General features: G+C 49.8%; 1 protein-coding gene across 1 annotated transcript; it reads right to left on the minus strand.

Moving 5' to 3' along the window:
* Positions 1 to 12,467: 12,467 nt before the first annotated feature.
* MCOLN1 (mucolipin TRP cation channel 1) lies at positions 12,468 to 25,416 on the minus strand. Its single transcript, XM_038740470.1, has 14 exons — positions 25,320 to 25,416; positions 23,172 to 23,389; positions 22,444 to 22,611; positions 22,158 to 22,323; positions 21,932 to 22,049; positions 21,115 to 21,211; positions 20,839 to 20,938; positions 20,178 to 20,284; positions 19,248 to 19,397; positions 18,918 to 19,019; positions 18,567 to 18,689; positions 17,548 to 17,772; positions 17,249 to 17,379; positions 12,468 to 12,962 (listed from the first exon to the last, which is right to left on the minus strand). The coding sequence occupies exons 1-14, from the start codon at positions 25,348 to 25,350 to the stop codon at positions 12,926 to 12,928; spliced, it is 1,773 nt and encodes a 590-aa protein (XP_038596398.1). The 5' UTR covers positions 25,351 to 25,416; the 3' UTR covers positions 12,468 to 12,925.
* Between the last annotated feature and the right edge of the window lie 891 nt (positions 25,417 to 26,307).

The raw sequence follows: 26,307 nt of genomic DNA on the forward strand, positions 1-26,307 counted from the left end.
CCCTCCCCCGCCGCCGCCGCAGCTCGTTCCACCTGCAGGAGCCGCAGGGGTGCGGCCAGAAGAACGGAAGTTTTGAAAAGCAGCCGGGAAAGATACTGGGAAGGGGAGGGTGGAAAAGGGAAGAATCCCGCGCGGGGGGGGAGGAGGAGGCGGCGGCGGGCAGGACAAGGGAAAAGACAGGCAAGGGCTGGGAAGCGGCCGGAGAAAAGAGGAAGGCCGGGGGCATTAAGGGGGAGGGAGATACGGAGCCCAGAAGATGCTGGGAAGGGCGGGAATTGGAGACGATCCCGACTCCCCCGGGGGCCGGGACTCACCGGGAGTCGGGCGGCCGCCGCCGCCGCCGCCGCCGCCGCAGCCGCGGAAAAGGGAGCGCGGCTCCTTTAAATGGCTCGCCGCAGGGCGCTCCGCGATGACGTCATACCGCGGCCCCGCCCTCGGGGAGGGGGAACCCGATGATGATGTTCAGTCATTCATTTATTCATCATCATCATCAATCGGATTTATTGAGCGCTTACTATGTGCAGAGCACTGGACTAAGCGCTTGGGAAGTACAAGTTGGCAACATCTAGAGACGGTCCCTACCCAACAGTGGGCTCACAGTCGAAAAGGGGGAGACAGAGAACAAAACCAAACATACGAACAAAATAAAATAAATAGAATAGATATGTACAAGTAAGATAAATAAATAAATAAATAAATCATCATCATCAATCGTATTTATTGAGCGCTTACTATGTGCAGAGCACTGTATTCAATCAATCAATCGTATTTATTGAGCGCTTACTGTGTGCAGAGCACTGGACTAAGCGCTTGGGAAGTACAAGTTGGCAACATCTAGAGACGGTCCCTACCCAACAGTGGGCTCACAGTCTAGAAGGGGGAGACAGACAACAAAACAAAACATACTAACAAAATAAAATAAATACAATAGATATGTACATGTAGAATAAATAAATAAATAAATAGAGTAATAAATATGTACAAACATATATACATATATACAGGCTATATATATACATATATACATAATAAAATATATAATATATTATAATATATTATAATATATAATATAATATATTATATATTATATTACATATATGCAGTCATTCATTCATTCATTCGTATTTATTGAGCACTTACTGTGTGCAGAGCACTGGACTAAGCGCTTGGGAAGTGCAAGTTGGCAACATAGAAAGACGGTCCCTACCCAACAGTGGACTCACAGTCTAAAAAGGGGAGACAGAGAACAAAACCAAACATACTAACAAAATAAAATAAATGGAATAGATATGAACAAGTAAAATAGAGTAATAAATATGTACAAACATATATACAGCTAATATATATACATACATATATACATAACATAATATATTATATTAACGATGGTATTTATTAAGCGCTTACTATGTGCCAAGCACTGTTCTAAGCGCTGGGGAGGTTACAAGGTGATCAGGTTGTCCCATGTGGGGCTCACAGTCTCAATCCCCATTTTCCAGATGAGGTAACTGAGGCCCAGAGAAGTGAAGTGACTTGCCCAAAGTCACACAGCTGACAATTGGTGGAGCCGGGGTTTGAACCCATGACCTCTGACTCCAAAGCCCAGGCTCTTCTCCACTGAGCCATGCTGCTTCTATTCTATTATATTATATTATATATATTCTATTACATTATTTATATGTTATAATATATAATATAATATATAATTATAATATATTATATATACATATATACAGTCATTCATTCATTCATTCAATCGTATTTATTGAGCGCTTACTGTGTGCAGAGCACTGGACTAAGCGCTTGGGAGGTCCAAGTGGGCAACAGAGAGAGACGGTCTCTCCCCAACAGTGGGCTCACGGTCTAGAAGGGGGAGACGGAGAACAAAACCAAACATACTAACAAAATAAAATAAATGGAATAGATATGAACAAGTAAAATAAATAAATAGAGTAATAAATATGTACAAACATATATACATATATAGGCAATATATATACATATATAATAAAATCTATAATATATAATATATCATTTATATTATAATATATATGTATAATATAATATATAATATAATTTATAATATGTTATATATAGTATATATTATATACATATATACAGTCATTCATTCATTCATTCAATCGTATTTATTGAGCGCTTACTGTGTGCAGAGCACTGGACTAAGCGCTTGGGAAGTCCAAGTTGGCAACATAGAGAGATGGTCCCTACCCAACAGTGGGCTCACAGTTTAAAAGGGGGAGACAGAGAACAAAACCAAACATACTAACAAAATAAAATAAATGGAATAGATATGAACAAGTAAAATAAATAAATAGAGTAATAAATATGTACAAACATATATACATATATACAGGTAATATATATACACACATATACATAATATAATATATTGTTCATATATTATAATATATAATAATATATAATATAATACATTATTATATATAATGATATATAATTATTATATATTATATACATACATACAGTCATTCATTCATTCATTCAATCGTATTTATTGAGCGCTTACTGTGTGCAGAGCACTGGACTAAGCGCTTGGGAAGTGCAAGTTGGCAACATAGAGAGACGGTCCCTACCCAACAGTGGGCTCACAGTCTAAAAGGGGGAGACGGAGAACAAAACCAAACATACTAACAAAATAAAATAAATGGAATAGATATGAACAAGTAAAATAAATAAATAGAGTAATAAATATGTACAAACATATATACATATATAGGCAATATATATACATATATAATAAAATCTATAATATATAATATATCATTTATATTATAATATATATGTATAATATAATATATAATATAATTTATAATATGTTATATGTAGTATATATTATATACATATATACAGTCATTCATTCATTCATTCAATCGTATTTATTGAGCGCTTACTGTGTGCAGAGCACTGGACTAAGCGCTTGGGAAGTCCAAGTTGGCAACATAGAGAGATGGTCCCTACCCAACAGTGGGCTCACAGTTTAAAAGGGGGAGACAGAGAACAAAACCAAACATACTAACAAAATAAAATAAATGGAATAGATATGAACAAGTAAAATAAATAGAGTAATAAATATGTACAAACATATATACATATATACAGGTAATATATATACACACATATACATAATATAATATATTGTTCATATATTATAATATATAATAATATATGATATAATACATTATTATATATAATGATATATAATTATTATATATTATATACATACATACAGTCATTCATTCATTCATTCAATCGTATTTATTGAGCGCTTACTGTGTGCAGAGCACTGGACTAAGCGCTTGGGAAGTGCAAGTTGGCAACATAGAGAGACGGTCCCTACCCAACAGTGGGCTCACAGTCTAAAAGGGGGAGACAGAGAACAAAACCAAACATACTAACAAAATAAAATAAATGGAATAGATATGAACAAGTAAAATAAACAAATAAATAGAGTAATAAATATGTACAAACATATATACATATATACAGGTAATATATATACATGTATATACACATAATATAATGTATAATATATTATATATAATTTATATATTATAATGCATAATAATATATAATATAATGTTTATATATTATATAATATATTATAATTATATATTATATATTATATGTATTGTATATATTATATATTATACATATTATATATTATACATATATACAGTCATTCATTCATTCATTCGATCGTATTTATTGAGCGCTGACTGTGTGCAGAGCACTGGACTAAGCGCTTGGGAAGTCCAAGTTGGCAGCGTATAGAGACGGTCCCTACCCAACAGCAGGCTCGCAGTCTAGAAGGGGGAGACAGACAACAAAACAAACATATTAACAAAATAAAACAGAATAGTAAATATGTACAAGTAAAATAAATAGAGTAATAAATCTGTACAAGCATATATACAGGTGCTGTGTGGAGGGGAAGAATGTAGGGCGGGGGGGAGGGGGAGGGGGAGAGGACTCCTTGCAGCTAAGGGCCCTACAATGCACCAGTTTATTGTTGTATTATCCTCTCCCAAGTGCTTAGTACAGTGCTCTGCACACCATAAGCACTATAAGCACCATAAGCACCATTCATTCAATCCTATTTATTGAGTGCTTACCGTGTGCAGAGCACTGGACTAAGCGCTTGGGAAGTACAAGTTGGCAACGTATAGAGACGGTCCCTACCCAACAGCGGGATCACAGTCTAGAAATGTATTGAGCGCTTACTGTATGCAGAGCACTGGACTAAGCGCTTCGGAAGTACAAGTTGGCAACGTATAGAGACAGTCCCGACCCAACAGCAGGCTCACAGTCTAGACGTTTATTGAGCACTTACTGTGTGCAGAGCACTGGACTAAGCGCTTGGGAAGTACAATAATAATACTACTAATAATAATAGTATTTGTTAAGCGCTTACACTGTTCTAAGCACTGGGGGATACAAGGTGATCAGGTTGTCCCACGTGGGGCTCACAGTCTTAATCCCCATTTTACAGATGAGGGAACTGAGGCACAGAGAAGTTAAGTGACTTGTCCAAAGTCATTCATTCATTCAATCGTATTTATTGAGTGCTTACTGTGTGCAGACCACTGTACTAAGCGCTTGGGAAGTACAAGTTGGCAACATATAGAGACGGTCCCTACCCAACAGTGGGCTCACAGTCTAGAAGGGGGAGACAGAGAACAAAACAAAACATATTAACAAAATAAAATAAATAGAATATGTACGAATAGAGTAATAAATATGTACAAGCACATATACATATATACATACATATACCGTAAAGCAGAGTGTCTGATGCAGAGATGGATGGGAAGCCACTGGAGTTTCTTGTGGAGTGGGCCGACATGGACTGAACTTTTTTCTGAAAAGTGACCCGGATAGCAGAATGAAATATGGGCTCACACAGCTGACAATAGGCAGAGCTGGGATTTGAACCCATGACGTCTGACTCCAAAGCCCGGGCTCTTTCCACTGAGCCACGCTGCTACAAGTTGGCAACGTATAGAGACGGTCCCTACCCAACAGCGGGCTCACAGTCTAGAAGGGGGGGGAGACAGACAAGGCAAAACATGTGGACAGGTGTCATCAGAATAAATAGAAATAAAGCTGGATGTATATCATTAACACAATAAATAGAATAATAAATAATGTACAGGTAAAATAGAGTAATAAATCTGTACCAACATATATACAGGTGCTGTGGGGAGGAGGTAGGGCTGGGGGGATGGGGAGGAGGAGAGGAAAAAGGGGGCTCAGTCTGGGAAGGCCTCCTGGAGGAGGTGAGCTCTCAGTAGGGCTTTGAAGGGAGGAAGAGAGCTAGCTTGGCGGATGTGCGGAGGGAGGGCATTCCAGGCCAGGGGGAGGACGTGGGAGAGGCGACAGGCCCTTCAAAGCCCTACTGAGAGCTCACCTCCTCCAGGAGGCCTTCCCAGACTGAGCTCCGCCTTCCTCTCCCCCTCCCCATCCCCCCCGCCTTACCTCCTTCCCCTCCCCACAGCACCTGTCTATATGTTTCTACATATTTATTACTCTATTTTACTTGTACATATTTATTCTATTTATTTTATTTTGTTAATATGCTTTGTTTTGTTCTCCGTCTCCCCCTTCTAGACTGTGAGCCCGCTGTTGGGTAGGGACCGTCTCTAGATGTTGCCAACTTGGACTTCCCAAGCGCTTAGTCCAGTGCTCTGCACACAGTAAGCGCTCAATAAATACGATTGAATGAATGAATGGAAGGTACAGTGAGGAGGTGGGCGGCAGAGGAGCGGAGGGTGCGGGCTGGGATGGAGAAGGAGAGAAGGGAGGTGAGGTAGGATGTGAAGATAGCTCTAACTATTCTGCTGGTATTGACGCCTGTCTACTTGTTTTGTCTCGATCAATCAATCGTATTTATTGAGCGCTTACTGTGTGCAGAGCACTGTACTAAGCGCTTGGGAAGTACAAGCTGGCAACGTATAGAGACAGTCCCTACCCAACAGTGGGCTCACAGTCTAGAAGGGGGAGACAGAGAACAAAACCAAACATACCAACAAAATAAAATAAATAGAATAGATGTGTACAAGTAAAATAAATAGAGTAATAAATATGTACAAACATATACAGGTGCTGTGGGGAAGGGAAGGAGGTAAGATGGGGGGATGGAGAGGGGGACGAGGGGGACACTGTAAGCCCGTTGTTGCGTAGGGACCGTCTCTAGCTGTTGCCGACTTGGACTTCCCAAGCGCTTAGTACAGTGCTCTGCACACGGTAAGCGTTCAATAAAGTCGATTGAATGAATGAATGAACACAGAGGAGGGGAAAAGGGAGGAGGGGAGGAGCTGGCGGGGAAGCACGCCCGAAGCGGAGAATTAAAAGGCGAGGCCTCCTTTCGGGGAGGTAAACCTCATTCAGTCGTATTTATTGAGCGCTTACTGTGTGCAGAGCACTGGACTAAGCGCTTGGAAAGTACAATTCAATGCATACAATTCAAACCTCGACCTCCACCGACCGGACTCACGATCCCCAGGGCTCACCCAGAAGCCGGGCGAGAAGCAGCAGCGTGGCTCAGTGGAAAGAGCCCGGGCTTTGGAGTCAGAGGGCGTGGGTTCAAATCCCGGCTCTGCCAATTGTCAGCTGTGGGACTTTGGGGAAGTCACTTCACTTCTCTGGGCCTCAGTTACCTCATCTGGAAAATGGGGATTAAGACTGTGAGCCCCCCGTGGGACAACCTGATCACCTTGTGACCTCCCCAGCGCTTAGAACAGTGCTTTGCACATAGTAAGCGCTTAATAAATGCCATTATTATTATTATTAAGAAACCCGCCGTCGACCCCCGCTTCCCATGGCCTGGAATGCCCTCCCTCCCCACCTCCACCAAGCTAGCTCTCTTCCTCCCTTCAAAGCCCTACTGACAGCTCACCTCCTCCAGGAGGCCTTCCCAGACTGAGCCCCCTTTTTTCCTCTCCTCCTCCCCATCCCCCCCACCCTACCTCCTTCCCCTCCCCACAGCACATATATATTTGTACAGATTTATTAGTCCATTTGACTTGTACACATTTACTATTCTATTTATTTTGTTAATGATGTGCATCTAGCTTTAATTCTATTTGTTCTGACGATTTTGACACCTGTTTACATGTTTTGTTGTCTGTCTCCCCCTTCTAGCCTGTGAGCCCATTGTTGGGTAGGGACCGTCCCTATATGTTGCCGACTTGTACTTCCCAAGCGTGTAGTTCACTGCTCTGCACACAGTAAGCGCTCAATAAATACGATTGAATGAATGAATGAATGAAAGAAACAGCGTGGCCCGATGCGCTTAATGTATAGAGAGCGCTAGATTAAGCACTTGGGAAAAGTACAATATAACAGAGGTGGTAGACACAGTCCCTGTCCACAACGAGCTTAAAGTCTAGAGGGGGAAAGACATTAATATCAAGAAATAAATTACACATCTATACCTAAGTTCTGTGGGGCTGAGAGTTGGGTGAATTTCAAGTGTCTAAAGGGTACAGAACCAAGATATATACATATAGCTTGTATCTACCCCAGCGCTTAGTACAGTGCCTGGTATATAATAAGCACTGAACAAGTATCGTAAAAAAAATCAACAGTGATTTTAAAAACTCAATATAATTACAGGACAATTAATAGAAGCCTTTGACTAAGATTTTTTTTTAAAAGTGTACATTTTTCAGTGTTCTTTCATGTCTCATTCAATGAAAAAACAGCCAGTGCTAAGTTTATGAAATAGGCTTTAGTCATAGATTGAAGGGAAGGGAGGTGTCAAAGCCTAGGTAAACTTGAGAGAAATCTCAGCCTGAAAAAGCAGCCCTGCTATCACCAAGGAGCAAGACAAGAAGACTGTTATCATTCAATCAATTCACTCAATCAATAGTATTTGAGCTCTTGCTGCGTGCAGAGCACTGTACTAAGTACTTGGGAGACTCCAATATAACAGAGATAGCAGCCATGTTCCCTGCCCACGGGGAGATGACAGCCTAGAAGGGGAGACATATTAATACAAATAAATAATTTATAGATATGGGCGTGAGTGCTTTGGTGCTGAGACTGGGGTGAATATCAAACGCATTTTGAACCCAATGCAAGGATGACCCAGAAAAGAGGGCTAAATCGGAAAAGGCCCCCTTGAAGGAGATGTGAGCTGGGGATCCCCCAAATATATTTTTGACAATTTAAGTTCCCTTGACTCCCCCATTAGATTGTAAGCTCCTTGACGAGAGCAACCTTCTCTTTGACTTCCCTTTGGCTCCCAAGCATTTCGTATGGTGATCCGCACCCAGTTTGAAGGTGAGGCTGTATCAGTGAGAGAAGTAGCGCCTCTGGTCTGGCCTGGTAAACGTGGTGATGGGATTGTGGATGATGGAAAGACAAGTTGTGAGGAGATATAAGTGAAGGTTGCAAAAGCATGGAAGTGTGGACACGTAGCAAGTGGTAAGCATAGGCGATCTGCTTCCCCGGGAGGTTGTATGGGTGAAAATAGCAGTAGGCTCAGGAGAGTTTGGGATAAATCCAGGAATGAGAGGACCAGGGGAAAAACTGTAAGGGTAGACCGTCTGTGAGGATGGGTGTCCGGGAGGGCAATCGTTACATGGTTCCTTCAATGTAAGAGGCAGGATACTGGTCTGAATGGACCACAACTCCAAGGTGACCGGGCATCCTGATTTAGGTAGGCTGGCTCTTCAGATTCAAGGTCTGTATTGCCACCTGGTTTTCATTCTTTGGGACATATTTATGCCCTGAAAAACCTTAAAGGGTGTTGGGGCGGGGGGGATGCACTGAGTTGTAGATTTAGCTTGGTTGAGGGTTGAGTGGCAGTATATATATATATATGTGGCAGTATATATATATATATATATATGTGGCAGTATATATATATATATATATATATATATATATATATACACTGCATGAGAAGCGGCATGAACTAGTGGAAAGAGCTTGAGAGTCAGAGGACTAGACTAGACTGTAAACTCATTGTGGGCAGAGAATGTGTCTGTTAATTGTTATATTGTATTCTCCCAAGCACTTAGTACAGTGCTTTGCCCACAGTAAGTGCTCAATAAATGACAATGAATAAATGATCTGGATTCTAATCCCAGGTCTGCCACTTTTTTTTTAATGGCATTTATTAAGCGCTTACTATGTGCAAAGCACTGTTCTAAGCACTTGCCTGCTGTGTGATCTTGGGCAGCTCACTTAAATTCTCAGTGTCTCAGTTTCCTCATCTTTAAAATTAGGATTAAATACCTGTTCTCACTCCCCCTTAGACTGTGAGTCTCATGTAGAATAGGTACTGTGTCTGACCTGATGACATTTTATCTCCCCCAGCCTTGGCACAGAATAAACACAAACACCTCAGTTATTATTATTATTATGTCCAAGCGCTTAGTACAGTGCTCTGCACACAGTAAGTGCTCAATAAATATGATTGATTGATTTATTGATGTCCACTTTTTGGATCTCAGAAATACATTAATGCTCTTGACATTAATTCCTGTGGGAAACTATACTTCATTCACTGCTCCTTTAACACTTTTTTTCCTGGAACCAGTTAAAAGCAGGGTATAGCTGTAGCAGTTATGTACGTATCTTTAAATATTATAAAACACTTACTTATCCATATTAATATCTGTCTCTCCCTCTAGACCGTAAGTTCGTTAGGGGCGGGGAGCGTGTCTGCTAATTCTGTTGTACTCTCCCAAGTGCTTAGTACAGTGCTCTGAACATAGTAAGCATTCAATAAATACCACTGATCAAGAGTAACAGCAGAGAGGCAAATGATAAAAACCAGAGTAGGCAAATCAACAGCTATACCGGCTATGAGCTACAGTGGCTGATGGGAGGGGCATGATAAATTGGGATTGAAGCAGGGAAGGCCTGGAGAAGAGGTGCCCTCTGAAGGCAGGGAGGGAGGGCCAAGTAGAAAGAACACGGGCCTTAGAGTCATAAGTTCTGTGTTCTAAACCCGGCCCTGCCACTTACCTGCTGTATGACCTTGGACAAGTCATCTAACTTCAGTGCCCTCAGATTCCTCAACTGTAAAATGGGGATGAAATACCTGTTCTCCCACCTATTGTTGAGTCCGGTGTGGGACAGGGACTGTCCCCAACTTGGTTACCTTGTATCTACCCCAGTGCTTAGAACAGTGCTTGACACAAAGTAAACGCTCAACAAATAAAAAGGGGTGGGGGTGGGCGTGAACCATGAACCAGAGATGGGAGAGTCAACGAGGGAGGTGCAGTTAAGAGGGTAAACCTGCTGAAATAATCCTAATTTTCAGCCTTATCCTCACACGGAAACCACATCTTTTTGATTGCTGTTTTCCACGGTGTCCTCAGTTCTGTTTTGACCTTCCTAAGCCGGAGCAACCAAAAATGGCATGCGATATGTTGGCCGGGCCGGGGGCAAACATATCCATCACAGTTGTGCAGAGGATCATAATCCAATTGGTGGGTTTCTATCCCCTTCCCGGTGATGCTCAGCACCGTTGACCTTTTGAGCAGCTACTTATGAACCAAGGACTTAAAGAACAACCCCCAGGACTCCAAGACTCCCACCCTTCTCTCTCTTCCCTCCCTCCCCGACCCAGAGTTGTGACTGACTGCTCCACGCCCACAATCCTGCACTTGTAAATTTGGATTTTCTCCCTTGCACGTGCTCACACTGCAGCTCATCTGCTGTGTTCTGGCCGCTTCTGCAGCTGCCACACACTAGACCGATGGTGTAAAAGGACAGTCAACCATGACACGGAGATCTCTTTCTTTCCTCAGATGTGACTGGGAAATCCAAACCCCTCATCCTGGAGTTGTGGTTTGGATAATTTCTCCCTGGGGGCGTCCCCTGGCACGGGCTCACACTGAAGCTTGCCTGCCATTTTCTGGCCTCTCCTTCAGCTCCTGGAGACCTTCCGGCAGTTTGTCCCAATCTGTCCGGCCTCCCACCGCCCGCAAAGGCTCTGTGGCATCTGCAAACTGGGAGGTTTCACTGAACACTCCCTCTGCCAGATCGTTTATGAAGACATTAAAACCAGTTCTAGCACCACTCCCTGGGGAATCCCCACCATTTATCCCTCGCTAATCTGAAAAGAGGCCATAAAGAGACCTGCCTCCCCCCAGCTCACCTGACCAGAGCTGTACTGGCCACTGAGTCAAATGCCCCTAGGATGCCTGCAGTGAGTCATGGCCCAGCTCCTGCCACAGGGGGAGAGAGGAAGGTAATAGGTTATTTAAGGCCCTATCTCTCATTTTGCATAAGTTCTCAGGCCCAAGGTCTCCTACAGGACCGAGGCTCACCTGTCACTTTAAACAGGAGGCTCTTTTGTCATTACCACCGTCCTAGTAGTGCCTACCTAGTATGGTGTTCTGGAAACAGTGGGTGGGGAAGCATCCATATCAACGACCTTACTCTGCTACCCACCTTCTCCCCTTCCCCATTCTGGTGCACAGAATGCCCCTAAGCTTATCATCAGTGGGCCACTTGCTCGCCGAGGCAGCTTCGTGCCCAGAGAAAGGGGCTGTCTTGTCCCCAGGTGGTGGTAAGAGCAGTCTGGCGAGAACAGCAGGAGCCCCATGAGTCACTGGCCCGACTCCTACTGGCCCAGGGTAGGGGGTAGAGCCGCCACCCTGGCTCCAAGAGGTTGGGGGTGGTGGGGGGAGTAGCTACAGCTACCTGCCCTGGCCCAAAATCCACGAAGGCAAAGCTAGTGGCGTCAGTTGCAGCGTTACATCAATAAGGACAATCACCGCCCCCCCCCCCCCCCACCTCCGTGAAGCAGGGCCGGCGGGGGGAAAGCCTACGGGAACAGGGCATGGCCTCTGTCCAGGTCTCTAGCGGCTTTTTAATCCCCAGACCCCCATCTCATGACGACTCAGCTTTTTGGTGCAGCATCCTATCGGGGACCTTTTGGCATTTTAAATAGATCACGTCCATTGGTTCCCCTCCATCTACCCGGTTGTGGACACTGGCGGACTAGTGAGGCTCGGCGGCCCCGGCAGGATGGCAGCCTTATCGGGCTGCTTCTCCCATGGGGTGGTAGTCTCCCAAATTGACTTCTTACTTGGTTGGCCAGTTAGTCTTATGGGGATTTTGTTCCGTGTCACGTATCTTACCTGGCCCCAGTGGGGGTACTGTCAAAAAGCCTCCAGGCTTCTTGCGGAACACTTGCCTGTCAGCTCTTCCTACCCTTCCTGTTTATCCCCAGGTCCCTTTTCCCAGGGGAACATGGGCCTGGCTTGCTCTGGGCCATCCTCTGTTCCCTCCCTCCCCCCACACAACGAGAGAAACCAGAATAGGCACAAGACCTGTGTTTTCCTTTTATTTGTGCCAACCCTGCTGTGGCTACAGGAGTATAAAACCACTCCGGTCACCTGCTTGTCCTATGATCCTAGTGTGTGTTTGGGTGGAGGGCGGTTGGGGGGTGGGGGGGGGGGGGGGGGGGGGGGGGGGGGGCGAGTGCAGCAGTGAAGACAAGACACAGCTGTTACCCACGTGCAGAAGGCGACAGGCTGGAAGGTTGGTGGGGAGGGGTGGTGATTCAAGATTCACTGCAGGGCACAAGCCATTCCTAGGAGGGCATGGATGTAACAGCATACGACGGAGACCAGTTTCCCAGGGAGTGGGACGAGTCAGGGAAAGGGTGGGGAGAGGGGAGGGGAAAGCCAGGGTAACATTTCCTAAAAGCGCACTTTAAAAAAAATAAATAAGGAGCCAGGGAGCCCATTATCCACTGCTCTGTTCCCACTCTCCCCGATCCCATTCTCTGGGGCCGAGACAGGGCCCCGGTTCAGGGGGCTGGGGCGGGGAAGTGGCTGTTGGGAGTTAAAAATCCATTTAAAAAAAAAAGTGCAGGGGGGCCTGGAGCCCTTTGTGCGTTGGGAAAGAAGATTCAGACTCAGTTCACCAGCCGTGAGGTCTCCTCCAGAGGATCCCTGGGAAGGGGAGAAAGAGAGGGGGCAGGGTGGGAGGTTTGGGAGGAGGGAGGGTCCTGATCCCCCCTCCCACCCACAAATCACCCTTAAGGGTCATCCTTGGCTTCTGACTGTGGCCTCCAAAGCCTGCCACCTGCTCGACCCAGCTTTCCTGTCTGTTCTGCCCTCCGCTTCCGCTAATCCCCATGGCTACATTTCTACTGTTTGTGCTTTTGTGTGACCATCTGTCCTAGGGCTCTGACTTTGGTTTCATGCTTGTGTTCTTGCATTCAGATCAGTCGTATTTATTGAGTGTTTACTATGTGCAGAGCACTGTACGAAGTGCTTGGGAGAGTACAATATAACAAGCTTACAGTCTACAGTCAGATGCCTGTCTGGGCTCCCCAGTGAGACAAACTCCTGCCCAGCAACTTTTTGAACAACTCTGATCCCTTTCTCACATTCCTTCTCTTTCTCCACCCCTATATTGATCCTTGGGGACTTTATTATCCAAGTGGATGTCCCCAACAACCCTTCCACTGTCCATTCCTTCTTACCCTTCAACTCCAATGACCTCCTGCTCCACCCCACCTCACACACTCAGCAACTTGGACACCTGCTCGATCTCATCATCTCTAACCACTGTACAATCTTTACCCTCACCAACTTTGAAAGTCTGTTCTCCTGCCACAGCCTCCTCTCACACACCCTCCTCCGATCTGCAAATCTGTCCTATTTCCCCTGCAGAGACCCCCAACCTTTTGACTTCCCTTCCAACTTTCTAAAAAGTCATCAGGCCCCATCTGGCTTCCCTAACCAAACTACCGTCTCAATGCACAATGTAATTTTACTTGTTCATATTAATGTCTGTCTCCCTCCCTAGACGGCAAAGCTCATTGGGGGCAGGGAATGGGTCTGTTATATTGTTACACTGTACTCTCCCTAGCACTTAGCACAGTGCTCTGCACACAGTAAGCTTTCAGCAAATCCATATGACTGATTGTCAAATCAATGCTCTCAACACAACTAAACTCCCTTGCTCCCCTGTCCCACTGCTGATTTCATACCACCAACCCGCAACCCTGGTTCACTTCCACACTATGCTCCCTCCACTACTGTGCTTGAACTGCAAAGCACTGCTGGCAGAAATCCAGGCACCTGGCTGACCTCATCCATCTCAAATGCATCTTCACCTACTTTAACTCTGCCCTCTCCTCCACTTGGCAACAGTATTTCTTTATCCTTGACTCCCATCATTGTCTGCAACAGCTGTTTCAAACATTTAACTCCCTCCTAAAACCCTCTGCGACCTCCCACCCATTCCCTACCAATCCGCTTCGCCTATCAGGCATGGTCTCCCTAAAATCTCCCCTGCTCCTTTCCAGGCCCTCTCTCCTCCTGCCCCATCTTCAATTCTCTCATTTTTCCCGGGAGTATCTCAGGAGATCTTCTGCCTCCTCTCAAAAATCTACCCTCTTCACCTGCGCCTCTGACCCCATCCCTTCACAACTTATCAAAACACTTGCCCCTTTTCCCTCTCCCTGACCACCTTCAACATTCACTTTCCAATGGCTTCTTCCCCACTGCTTTCAAACATGCTCACGTATCCCCTCACCTAGAAACTCCCTCTCCCTTGACCCAGAGGCTCCCCACAAGTTTGCTCCCACAGCTTCAACTATCACCTCTACACTGATGACACCCAAATCTACATCTCTGCCCCTGCTCTCTCTCCCTCTCTCCAGGCTCGTGTCTCCATCTGGATGTCTGCCCGCCATCTAAAACTCAATATGTCCAAGACTGAACTCCTTATCTTTCCTCCCAAACCCTGCCCTCTCCCTGACTTTCCCATCACTGTAGACGGCACTACCATCCTTCCCGTCTCACAAGCCCGCAACCGTGGTGTCATCCTCGACTCTGCTCTCTCATTCACCCCACACATCCAATCTGTCACCAAAACCTGCCGGTCTCACTTCCGCAACATCGCCAAGATCCGCCCTTTCCTCTCCATCCAAACCGCTACCTTGCTGGTTCAATCTCTCATCCTATCCCGACTGGATTACTGCATCAGCCTCCTCTCTGATCTCCCAACCTCCTGTCTCTCCCCACTTCAGTCCATACTTCACTCTGCTGCCTGGATCATCTTTGTGCAGAAACGCTCTGGGCATGTTACTCCCCTCCTCAAAAATCTCCAGTGGCTGCCTGTCAACCTACGAATCAAGCAAAAACTCCTCACTCGGCTTCAAGGCTCTCCATCACCTCGCCCCCTCCTACCTCGCACCCTCCGCTCCTCTGCCACTAACCTCCTCACTGTACCTTGTTCTCGCCTGTCCCGCCGTCGACCCCCAGCCCACGTCCTTCCCCTGGCCTGGAATGCCCTCCCTCCGCACATCCGCCAAGCTAGCTCTCTTCCTCCCTTCAAAGCCCTACTGAGAGCTCACCTCTTCCAGGAGGCCTTCCCAGACTGAGCCCCCTTTTTCCTCTCCTCCCCTCCCCATCCCCCCCGCCCTACCTCCTTCCCCTCCCCACAGCACTTGTACATATATTTGTACAGATTTATTACTCTATTTTACTTGTACATATTTACTATTCTATTTATTTTGTTAGTGATGTGCATGTAGCTTTAATTCTATTTGTTCTGAAGATTGACACCTGTTCTGACGATTTTGACACCTGTCTGCATGTTTTGTTGTCTGTCTCCCCCTTCTAGACTGTGAGCCCGTTGTTGGGTCGGGACCATCTCTATATGTTACCGACTTGCATTTCCCAAGCGCTTAGTACAGTGCTCCGCATACAGTAAGCGCTCAATAAATACGACTGAATAAATGAATGAATCTTCCTCCATTCCTTTCCAAACTCCTTGAGTTGTCTACACCCACTGCCTCCACTTCCTCTCCTCCAATTCTCGCTGTGAACCCCTCCAATCTGGTTTCCACCCCCTTCGCTTCATGGAAACTGCCCTCTCGTAGGTCACCAAGGACCTTCTTGCCAAATGCAATGGCCTCTGTTTCATCCTAACCTTCCTTGACCTCACACCGTCAACCACCCCCTTCTCCTGGAAACATTATCCAACCTCAGCTTCACTGACACTGTCCTCTCCAGGCTCGCTTCCAATCTGAGCGCTCCTTCTCAGTATTCTCCTCTGCTTCCCACTCTCTAAATGTCAGAGTCCATCAAGGCTCAGTTCTGGGTCCCCTTCTATTCTCTCTACATACCCATTCCCTTGGAGAACTCATTCGCTCCCACAGCTTCAAATCTACTTCTCCAGCCCTGGAGAGATCTTCCCAAATCTACTTCTCCAGCCCTGACCTCTCTCCTTCTCTGCAGTCCTGCATTTCCTCCTGCCTTCAAAACATCTCTACCTGAATGTCCCGTTGGGACCTCAAACTAAACATGTCCCAAACAAAACATTTTCCTGTCCAAATTCCGTCCTCCCCATGAGGGCATCACCATCTTGACTCATTTCTCTCATTCAAATCCTGTCGATTCTACCTTCGCAGCATCACTAAAATCCATCCTTTCTTCTCCCAATTGCTACAATGCTGATCGAAGTACCTGTCATATCCCACCTTGACTATCGCATGAGACATCCCTTGCTGACCTCCCTGCCTTTCCCCACTCCAGTCCATACTCCATCTTCAGAGCCTTAGTAAAATCACATCTCCTCCAAGAGGCCTTCCTTGAATAAGCCTTATTTTTCTCCTACCTGCTCTCCCTTCTGCACCGCCTATCTACTTGGATCTGTACCCTTTAAGGACTTGATATTCACCCCACCCTCAGCCCCACAGCACTTATGTATATATCCTTTGCTCCACACACAGTAAGTTCAATCACAACAGATATGATTGAATGAATCCATAATTTACTTTAATGTCTGTCTCCACCTCCTTGCAGGCACAGAACGCGTCTACCGAGTTTGCTATACGGTCCACTCCCAAGCACTTAGTACAGTGCTCTGCACACAATAAGTGCTCAATAAATACCACTGATTTATTGCCCCGGCCTTCCTCCCAACTTTCCACAATGCCCAGATCTGGGCTCTCCACCGTTCATATTCCCTGCCAATCTTTGTCCCCTTCTCAGAAAGTTTTTCCTCAATCGACCCCCCGCCCTCATTCCACCTCACATCGGCCTCACCCGCCACCCCCTCTCTCCCCATCCTAGCACCTCTTATCTGGTTCAGCCTTGGACCTCTCTAAGGACAGGGCATTCTCTGCCTAGCTCCACCTGCTCTCCTAGAGGGATGCCAAGGAGCCCGAGGGATCAGGAACAGCTTGCCTCCCAACTAGCCGTTCCTTCCTCCGACGTACCTGGTGCAGCAGCAGAGCAAACTGCAGGCCGAGCCGCTGCCCCGGCGGAACTTGCCCGAGGTGGGACTGTCTTGGCATTGGGCAATGTAAGCCTGGAGCTGGCTCACCTGGGCCTCCCCCTCACACTGGTGCTGGGGGAGTGGGGAAGAGGGGAGAGAACAGACACAAACACACGGCTGACCACCTGAACCTTCTGCCCAGGCATGAAGGGGGACCTAGAGCAGCCCGCCCCCGCCGCCCCCACCCCTCGAGTTGTCCAGTTTGGGGGGGGGGCGGAGTGGGGGATGTCCTCCCTGCACCTTGATAGTCTCGTAGGAGCCAGTGATGAGGGCGATGAAGAGGCTGAGCACCATGTAGATGAAGAGGCTGATGAAAGAATACAGGTAGACCTGGGAGAAGAGCCAAACCAGCCAACTGTGCTGCTGCTGCTGCTGTTGGGCTTGCATGGCCGCAAAGGTCACAAACATGTCATCTCCGTTGATGAGGGAGAAGAGGCACTCGGATACCATGGACAGCGAGCGGAACTGGAGAGGACGGAGAAAGGGAGCTCATGCTGGGGCCAAGGGAGGGGAAGACGAGCAAGCCCCAGGAAGTAAGGGGAGATGGTGGAGGAAAGGAGAGAAGTGTGGGTACCCTCAGTCACATCCCTCAAATGGCAGTGGAGGGGAGGAGGAGACTTGGGGCTGACTCACCAGGTTACAGCAGGAAAAAATGACCACTGCCCCTGCACTTTTCTCCACTGTCTCTATCCCCATCCCTCCAGGTCCACCTCCCATTACCCAGTCTAGCTCACTGCGCACAGGGAACGTGTCTATCGACTCTGTTATATTGCAATAATAATAATGATGGTGTTCGTTAAGCGCTTACGATGTGCCACGCAATGTTCTAAGCGCTGGGGGGCGGGGGGGGGGGGGGAATACAAGGTAATCAGTTGTCCCACATGGGCCTCACGATCTTAATCCCCATTTTACAGATGAGGGAACTGAGGCACAGAGAAGTTAAGTGACTTGTCCAAAGTCACACAGCTGACAAGCAGCGGAGCCGGGATTAGAACCCATGACCTCTGACTCTCAAGCCCGTGCTCTTTCCACTGAGCCACGCTGCTTCTGTTGTACTTTCCCAAGCATTTAGTATAGTGCTCTGCGTACAGTAAATGCTCAATAAATACAACTGGTTGATCCGCGTGGCTCTCCCAACCCTCCACTCCCTTCCAGAGCTCTTGGAGCCCGAGCCAGACCCAAATGATACCAGGAACTATGGAGTCTGGGTTGCGCCTGGCCCCAGCTTCTCGTCCCCCCACTCCTGCATCCCCTAGCACCTTGACATGGTACGGTCCCAGCACAATCCAGCCACAGAAGCAGTAGCCCAGGTAGATGACGGCCACACAGCAGCAGAACCGCATGACGTTTGGTAGGGCAATCCGGAGTGTGGCGATGAGGACCTGGGGAGAGGGAAGAGCGGGAGTGAGGGATGCAGAGTGGGCCAATGAGTTGAGAGGCAAGATAGTGGGGTTGTGGCGGGGGGGGGGGGGTCAACAATATACTGTGTGTGCGCGCACACACATGCACGCACGCACTGGGGAAGGCCAGTCACAGGAGCCTAGAGGGGCCAGGGCTGGGGAATGAGGGAAAGGAGGAGGAGGAGCAGGAGGCTGGTGTTGGGGGCTCACGTTGTATTTCTGGAAGAAGGTAAGGTAGCGGATGACGCCGACCCAGACCAGCAGCGTGGAGGTTCCCAGCAAGATACTGCAGACGTCGTAACTGGCCAGGTTCTGAGGCGGGGACATGGGGAGGGGTCCCCGTTCAGCCTCCGATCTCTGTGTCAACCCCCTGCTCTCCGGGTCCCCTTTTGGGGGGCCCCCCGAGGGAGAACACCTCCAGGACCCCTGGGAGGTCAAGTCAAAGCCGCATGCGGGAGTGAAGGGGCAGGCCCCTCAGCCCGAGCTCCACCAGGGAAGGCTGCCTAAGCTCGCTCGGGGCTGGGAAGGTCCGGGGCCCACCTTGGCCTCGATGCCAATCTTCATCACGGTGCCCGAGAGGGTGAGCACGTCGCTGGCCACCAGCAGGATGTACCAGCCATTCACAAACTCCAGTCGCTCCCAAAGACTCACTGCCACGCCCCGGTGCCGCCAAAGGAAACGGGAGAACTCCTGGGGCAGGAAGAGAGGGAAGGGAAAGGCCGACGAGATGGGCGGTGTGAGGCGGGGGGGCGGCCTCTACAGTGGCATGGGAAGGGCCCCTCCTTCAGGTTCCCCCCTTCCTTCCTGGGCTCCAGCGCTAGTGTGAGAAGGAGAAAACTCCCCACCAGCAGATTCAAGGCAATCAGCTCTCGCTGCCTTACTTCTCCTGGCTCCTCTCCCACTATAACCCCGGCCCCACCACCTTCCTCCTCTAACATCAACCTAGGTATCGTCCCTCACTCTCTCCTCACCCACTTTCAACCCGTTGCTCAGGTCCTCCAGCCTGGAACTCCCTCCCCGTACATATCCAACAGGCTAGCGCTCTCCCCATCTTCAAAGCCCTACTGAAATCACATCTCCTCCAAGAAGCCTTTCTGGACTATGCTTTCATTTCCCTCACCCCTCATTTCCCCCCCTCCATGGCCTCTCCCATGCATGTAGTCCCACCCCCACTGCACTTATATACATATCCTTATACTCGGTGACTTCCCTTACCTGAAGTTCATTTTAATGTCTGTCTCGCTCCCTAGACTGTAAGCTCCTTGTGGTGGATCGTGTCTACCAACTGTATTGTACTCTCCCAAGCGCTTAGTACGATGCTCTGCACAAAGTAAGTGCTCAATAAATGCTACTGATTGACATCCTGGAGGAGAGGGAGAGGGAGTGTGCTCCAGGGTCAAGGGAAACGAGAAAGGAATCTCGGGGCCGGGGCTGGGGGGTGGTGGTGGGGGGAGTCACAGGGCTGCTCACATTCTGCAGCAGGAACCCTCGCAGTAGGGAGCGGGCACACAGCAAGAAAGAGAGGGAACAGGTCAGGATCACCATCACGTCAAAGAACAGGCGGAAGTTGTTGTCCCCTTTAGGAAGAGATGGGTCACAATTCAGGTGTTGGGAGGAAAGGGCTTGGGTGGTCCCTGACAGCTCTGCAGGACCCAGGACCCCTCCCCTGCCGCCACCTCGGTGACATCCCCCAGCTCATCTTTGGCTGGCAAGTATGTGCAACCTAAGGACACACCACGGGAGAAGCAGAGTTGCCGGCTGTGTTGCTCGGGGCAGGGAGTGTGGGGAGGGGAGAGAACCCCTGCCCCCCTTCTCCTGCTCCAGAGCCTCTCCCCACTCAGGTCTCCTAAACTGTCGGGAGCGAGAGCCGGGGGGGGGGGGTGCCATTTAAAAATAAGGACCTCACCTAAAAAGGCATCCAGGGCCGAAGTCGTGCCAGCTAGGGCGAAGACCGGCTGAAAACCAGACGGTCTGGTATAAAACTGGGCAAACGGAGGGAGATGTGAGGGAGATCTGGCACAGCCAGGGAGAGAAGGACCGGGGAAGGGGATGCGAGATGGGGGTTAGAGTACACAGAAGAAAACAATCCCAACGTGGGGAATGTGAATGGGACTACGTCTCGGAGGCTCACCCCAGCCATAGACCCTGGGGTCTTTACACTCCTGGATGTGGGCCCTGGTCTCCAGCCCGATGCACACCCGTCCACTGTGGGCTTTGTTGTCAAAGGTGATCTGGGAGGGGGCCGAGGGGGGGGGGGGGGCACAGTGAGGGCAATGAGCACTCCAGAGATGCCTCCCCCCATCCCTCCACCCTCTTCCTCGGCAGCTTGGGCTCCATCTCTCCAGCTGCTGCTACCACTCTTGCCTGAAGAGCCTTCCAAGACCCCCTGGCCCAAAGGCCGGCTCACCAGGATGGTGAAGGTGTAACAGTCTGGGATCTCGTTGTTGATGATCGTCTGGATGTTGATGGCTTTGAGTTGGAAGCGGATGGTGACGTTGATCAGCCTGGAGGGGTGGGACAGGTGAGGGGGGAGGGGTGGGAGACCGCCCCCCTCACAGACCACAGCCTTCCTTCTCCCCTCCCAAAAGGACGTAGGCAGGGGGCTTCCCAGCAGAGAGCCACACTGTTTGGCTGAAATCAGAATCAGCAGCAGGCTCCTCTTCCTGCTGCGGGGGGCCAGAGGGGGCAAGTAGAATGGCAGTGGGGGAGGTGGGTGAAAGGTATCAGCTTGGCTCTGCCCCTGCTACTTTCAGTTCCTAGGGAAGCTGCCGGAGAACAAGGCTGACAGTACTTAGTGTCAGCAAAATCCAGAGGCATCTTCTCCCTCCCCCCAGATCTTTTCTAGAACAGGGAGGGGGAGAGAGAGGGGCACGGGAGAGAGGGGAAGGAAGTGGAGACTATGAAAGGGACCTACCCAGGGCCACACAGTCATGCACGAAGAGGCTCCTGACCCCCGGCCACCGCTTCAATCCCCAGAGAATCCTCGTTCTCCCCAGGCAGGGAGCAAAGTCATCCTCCCTTCCCCCAGTGCCCAGTGGGGCACCCGGATCCTATCTGCTGTCTCTCAAGTTGTGTCAGGGAGGGGGCAGAGGGCTGCAGCAGAACCGGGAGAGTGAGCAGGAAGGGGGAGCCAAGACCCCGGGACTGGAGCAGCTGGGGTCCCAGAGGGGGAGGTCCCAGCCCCTCCGGGGGAACGGGGCAGGGGAAGTGGCTGAGGCTGGTACTTGTGGAACTTGAGGGTGAGATTCCTGTAGCTGCTGTCCAATGTGAGCAGCAGGGGAGGCAGGGCCTCCTCGTCCGGGCGGGGCGGGATCCGCTCCATGGGGTCCACCCCGATGCAGTCTGTGTGGTGGGGGGGGGGGAGGGGGTCAGTGAGGCCCCCCCACCCCCTACGCCCCTGTCCTGCCAGGGCCAGCTCCGCTCCCCCCTGGGCCAGCCCCACCCACTGACCGGAGATGACCAACGGGTCGATGTTGAAGGTGTCGTTGGCCGGGTCAATGTGGCCGTGGCGGTAGTACTGCTGGCACAGCGCCAGGGCTGAGCCATTGCTTCCAGGCCCACCCCCGCCGGGTACGTAGGCATAGCGCCCAAGGGTCATCTCGGAGATCTTCAAGTACTGAGGGGAGGGAAAAGAAGAGGGGCCATTCACCTAGCTCCCCACTCCTCCCCGGCCCCAGCCCCAATTCCCTGGGCCTCGCTCCTAAGCCCCTGACCCGCCCGGCCCCCGACGGCCCACCTGCTCGACGGCATAGAAGATATACTGGTAGAAATCGTCTTGCGTGTAGACGGCATAGGAGTCGTCAGCCCCGTCGGCGTAGTCCTTCAAGAAGAGGTGCTTAAAGGTGATGGTGTTTTCCTCTTTGAAAGTCACCACCATCTGGTTGCTGAGTCCAAACAGGATGAGCTGTTGGGGAGGGACGGAAGGAAAGAGCCAGTGAGGAGGTGAGCGGCCTGTCGGCACCTCACAGGCCGGCAGCCTCCTGGACTTTGAGATCGGGGGCTGGGAGCCGGATGACCCTCGGGCGCTATGCCTACGTACCTGGCGGGGGGTGGGCCTGGAAGCAATGGCTCAGCCTCAAGCCTGGATTCACACAGGGAATTTTCACAGAACAATGCCTAGCTCCCTTCTTCTTACCTCATGGGCCACCCCGAGGGCCAGGGAACAGGTCCAATCCCCCCCCCAACCCCGGTGTATTCCCTCACAGTGCTTAGGACAGTGCTCTGCCCCCAGTGAGCGCTGAAGAAAGAAGACCACCCCTCCTCCTCATCCCTCCCCCCAAACCCATGGCCTCCATCCCCGGCTGCCAGTTCCAACCCTCTCGGCTACTTTCCCCCCTCCGGTTAGAACGCCAGGCCTGCCCCGGTTTCCCCCACGGCGTCCCCCACCCCTCGGCCCCCTCCCCAGCCCCAAGCTCCACCCTGAGCCCTCGATCCTGCGGCACGCAAATCTCCACCTCCGCCCACCTGAACGGTAACTATAAGGATCTTGCCGATTTGCAGCACCAGCTTGAAGGGCTTGCGGCCCTTGGCTCGGAACTTGTCGCAGGGGCTCATGAAGAAATATTTGAGCCGCCGGCGCAGATCCTCCTCCTCGGGCAGCGGGGAGGGTGGTAGCGGGCCCGGAGGATCCCCCCTGTCCCACGACCCATAGCCGGGGGCCGGGGTCAGCAGCCGCTCAGTCTCTGCAGGGGGGGAGCGAAGGAGATGGTGAGGCAGGAGAGGCTTTGAGGAGGGATGGGGGTCCCGGGGGAAAAAAAAGAGGGGAATGGGTTGGGTTGGGGGAGACGCAGACAGGATGCTCAGGTCTCAGAATGGGGAGAACTGGGAGGGCAGGGTACAATGCCTGAGTTCTGAAACCAACGGGGGAAGGGGTGATGGCACTGGTGTTCTGAGACAGAATGGAAAGATACGTGTATTTGGGGGGGGAACGCCTCTGGAAGAGAACCAGGCTGAAGTCAGGAGACCCCGGGGCTGATATCTAAGCTCAGGCGGAAGCTTTTTGGAGGCCCTAGCTGGCTAAAATTATATATTCCAAATTACTTATATTAATGTCTGTCTCCCCCCTCTAGACCGTAAGCTCGTTATGGGCAGGGGGCACGTCTGCCAACTCTGCTATACTGTCCTCTCCTGAGTGCTAAGTACCCAGCAAACGCTCAATAAATACCATCTACTGCTGGAAAATGCCAAGGGCAACCGCGAGCACTTTGGCCTTCTGATCCTACACAGGTGTTCCATCCCCTGTGCTTAGAACAGTGCTTTGCACATAGTAAGCGCTTAATAAATGCCATTATTCATTCATTCATTCAATCGTATTTATTGAGCGCTTACTGTGTGCAGAGCACTGTACTAAGCGCTTGGGAAGTACAAGTTGGCAACATATAGAGATGGTCCCTACCCAACAGTGGGCTCACAGTCTAGAAGGGGGAGACAGAGAACAAAGCAAAACATATTAACAAAATAAAATAAATAGAATAAATATGTACAAATCAAATAGAGTAATAAATTCATTCATTCATTCAATTGTATTTATTGAGCACTTACTGTGTGCAGAGCACTATACTAAGCGCTTGGGAAGTACAAGTTGGCAACATATAGAGACGGTCCCTACCCAACAGTGGGTTCACAGTCTAGAAGGGAGAGACAGAGAACAAAACAAAACATATTAACAAATTAAAATAAATATGTACAAATCAAATAGAGTAATACATATGTATAAACATATACGCAGGTGCTGTGGGGAGGGGAAGGAGGTAAGGCGGGGAGAGGAAGGAGGGGGCTCAGTCTGGGAAGGCCTCCTGGAGGAGGTGAGTGCTCAGTAGGGCTCATCATCATTATTATGACTCAGTGGAAAGAGCCTGGGCTTTGGAGTCAGAGGTCACGGGTTCAAATCCCGGCTCCGCCACTTGTCAGCTGTGTGACTTTGGGCAAGTCACTTCACTTCTCTGCGCCTCAGTTCCCTCATCTGTCAAATGGGGATGAAGACTGTGAGCCCCCCCACCGTGGGACAACCTGATCACCTTGTAACCTCCCCAGCGCTTAGAACGGTGCTTTGCACATAGTAAGCGCTTAATAAATGCTATCATTATTATTATCATTATTATTTAAAAGGAGCAAAACCAAACGCTCTGAAACCATTCCACGAAGATTCTGAAGAAGGTAGGGACTGTCTCTATAGGTTGCCAACTTGTACTTCCCAAGCGCTTAGTCCAGTGCTGTGCACACAGTAAGCGCTCAATAAATACGACTGATTGATTGATTGAAGAAGGAATGGACTGGAAAATGATGTTTACTGGGGAAGCGGGGGACAAACCGCCTAGGGCAAATGACCGGCTAACACCCCCCACCCCCACCCCACTTGCCCTCGCCTCTTCAAACCAGGCCTACTGGGGCTAGGATGAGGGGGTGGGGGCTCCTAAATCCTTGGAGAGGGTCTCCCCCTTTTAGACTGTGAGCCCACTGTTGGGAAGGGACTGTCTATGTTGCCAACTTGGACTTCCCAAGCGCTCAGTACAGTGCTCTGCACACAGTGAGCGCTCAATAAATACGATTGATTGATTGATTGATCGGCCGTCTGGGGAGGGGAGCCCACCGCCCCCCAGCCGCTTCACTCACCTGAGCCGCGGCGCCCCTTGGGGGCTGCCATACCGGGAGAAGGGGGCGCCAGGGGGGCGTCCAAAAAGGGGTCGGTGTAGACCCCCCCAGCCCCGGCTCCGCTTCAAACGCAGCCGCGTCAGCTGACCCGGCCGGGCCCGCCCCCGGCACGTGACGCGGAAGGCGCCGCCGGGGAGGGGGCGGCCCCTCGGCACGTGACGGGGGACCGCGGCACGTGACGCGGAGTCGCCGCCGCGCCGGCCCCCTCGGCACGTGACGGGGGCCCCCAGCCCCTTGTTGCCCCTCTTTGGAAAAACCGCACTTTCGTCACGTGACCGGGTGAAGCGCGCCCTAGATGGCCTCCTCCTTAGGCCAAGGGGGAGGGGACTGTGTCGAGAGGTTTTTTTCCCCCCCCCTTGAGAGTATTTGTTAAGCACTGATTACGTGCCAGGCACTGTGCTAAGCGATGGGAGTCGATAATAATAATAATGGCATTTATTAAGCGCTCACTATGCGCAAGGCACTGTTCTAAGCACTGGGGGGGTATACAAGGTGATCAGGTTGGCCCACAGGGGGCTTACAGTCTTCATCCCCATCTTACAGGTGAGCCCACTGTTGGGTAGGGACTGTCTCTATATGTTGCCAATTTGTACTTCCCAAGCGCTTAGTACAGTGCTCTGCACATAGTAAGCGCTCAATAAATACGATTGACGATGATCCCCATTTGACAGATGAGGTAACTGAGGCCCAGAGAAGTGAAGCGACTTGCCCAGAGTCACACAGCTGACAAGTGGCGGAGCCGGGATTCGAACCCATGACCTCTGACTCCATAGTCCGTGTTCTTTCCACTGAGCCACGCTGCTTCCAGCTAAGCTGGTTGGGCACAGGCCCTGTCCTGCCTGGGGCTCGGTCTTAATCCCCGTTTTACGGATAATAATAATTCATTCACTCATTCAGTCGTATTTATTGAGCGCTTACTGTGTGCAGAGCACTGTACTAAGCGCTTGGG

The sequence above is a fragment of the Tachyglossus aculeatus genome, chromosome X1 (assembly GCF_015852505.1).
Source record: "Tachyglossus aculeatus isolate mTacAcu1 chromosome X1, mTacAcu1.pri, whole genome shotgun sequence".
Lineage (NCBI taxonomy): Eukaryota > Metazoa > Chordata > Mammalia > Monotremata > Tachyglossidae > Tachyglossus > Tachyglossus aculeatus.

Coding starts and splice junctions, on each gene's coding strand:
- MCOLN1 (XM_038740470.1), bottom strand. CDS start 25,350: ATGGCAGCCCCCAAGGGGCGCCGCGGCTCAG. Junction 23,390..25,319: donor CAAGGGGCGCCGCGGCTCAG/GTGAGTGAAGCG, acceptor CCCCCCCTGCAG/AGACTGAGCGGCTGCTGACC. Junction 18,690..18,917: donor CCTTCTTCCAGAAATACAAC/GTGAGCCCCCAA, acceptor CCCTCTCCCCAG/GTCCTCATCGCCACACTCCG.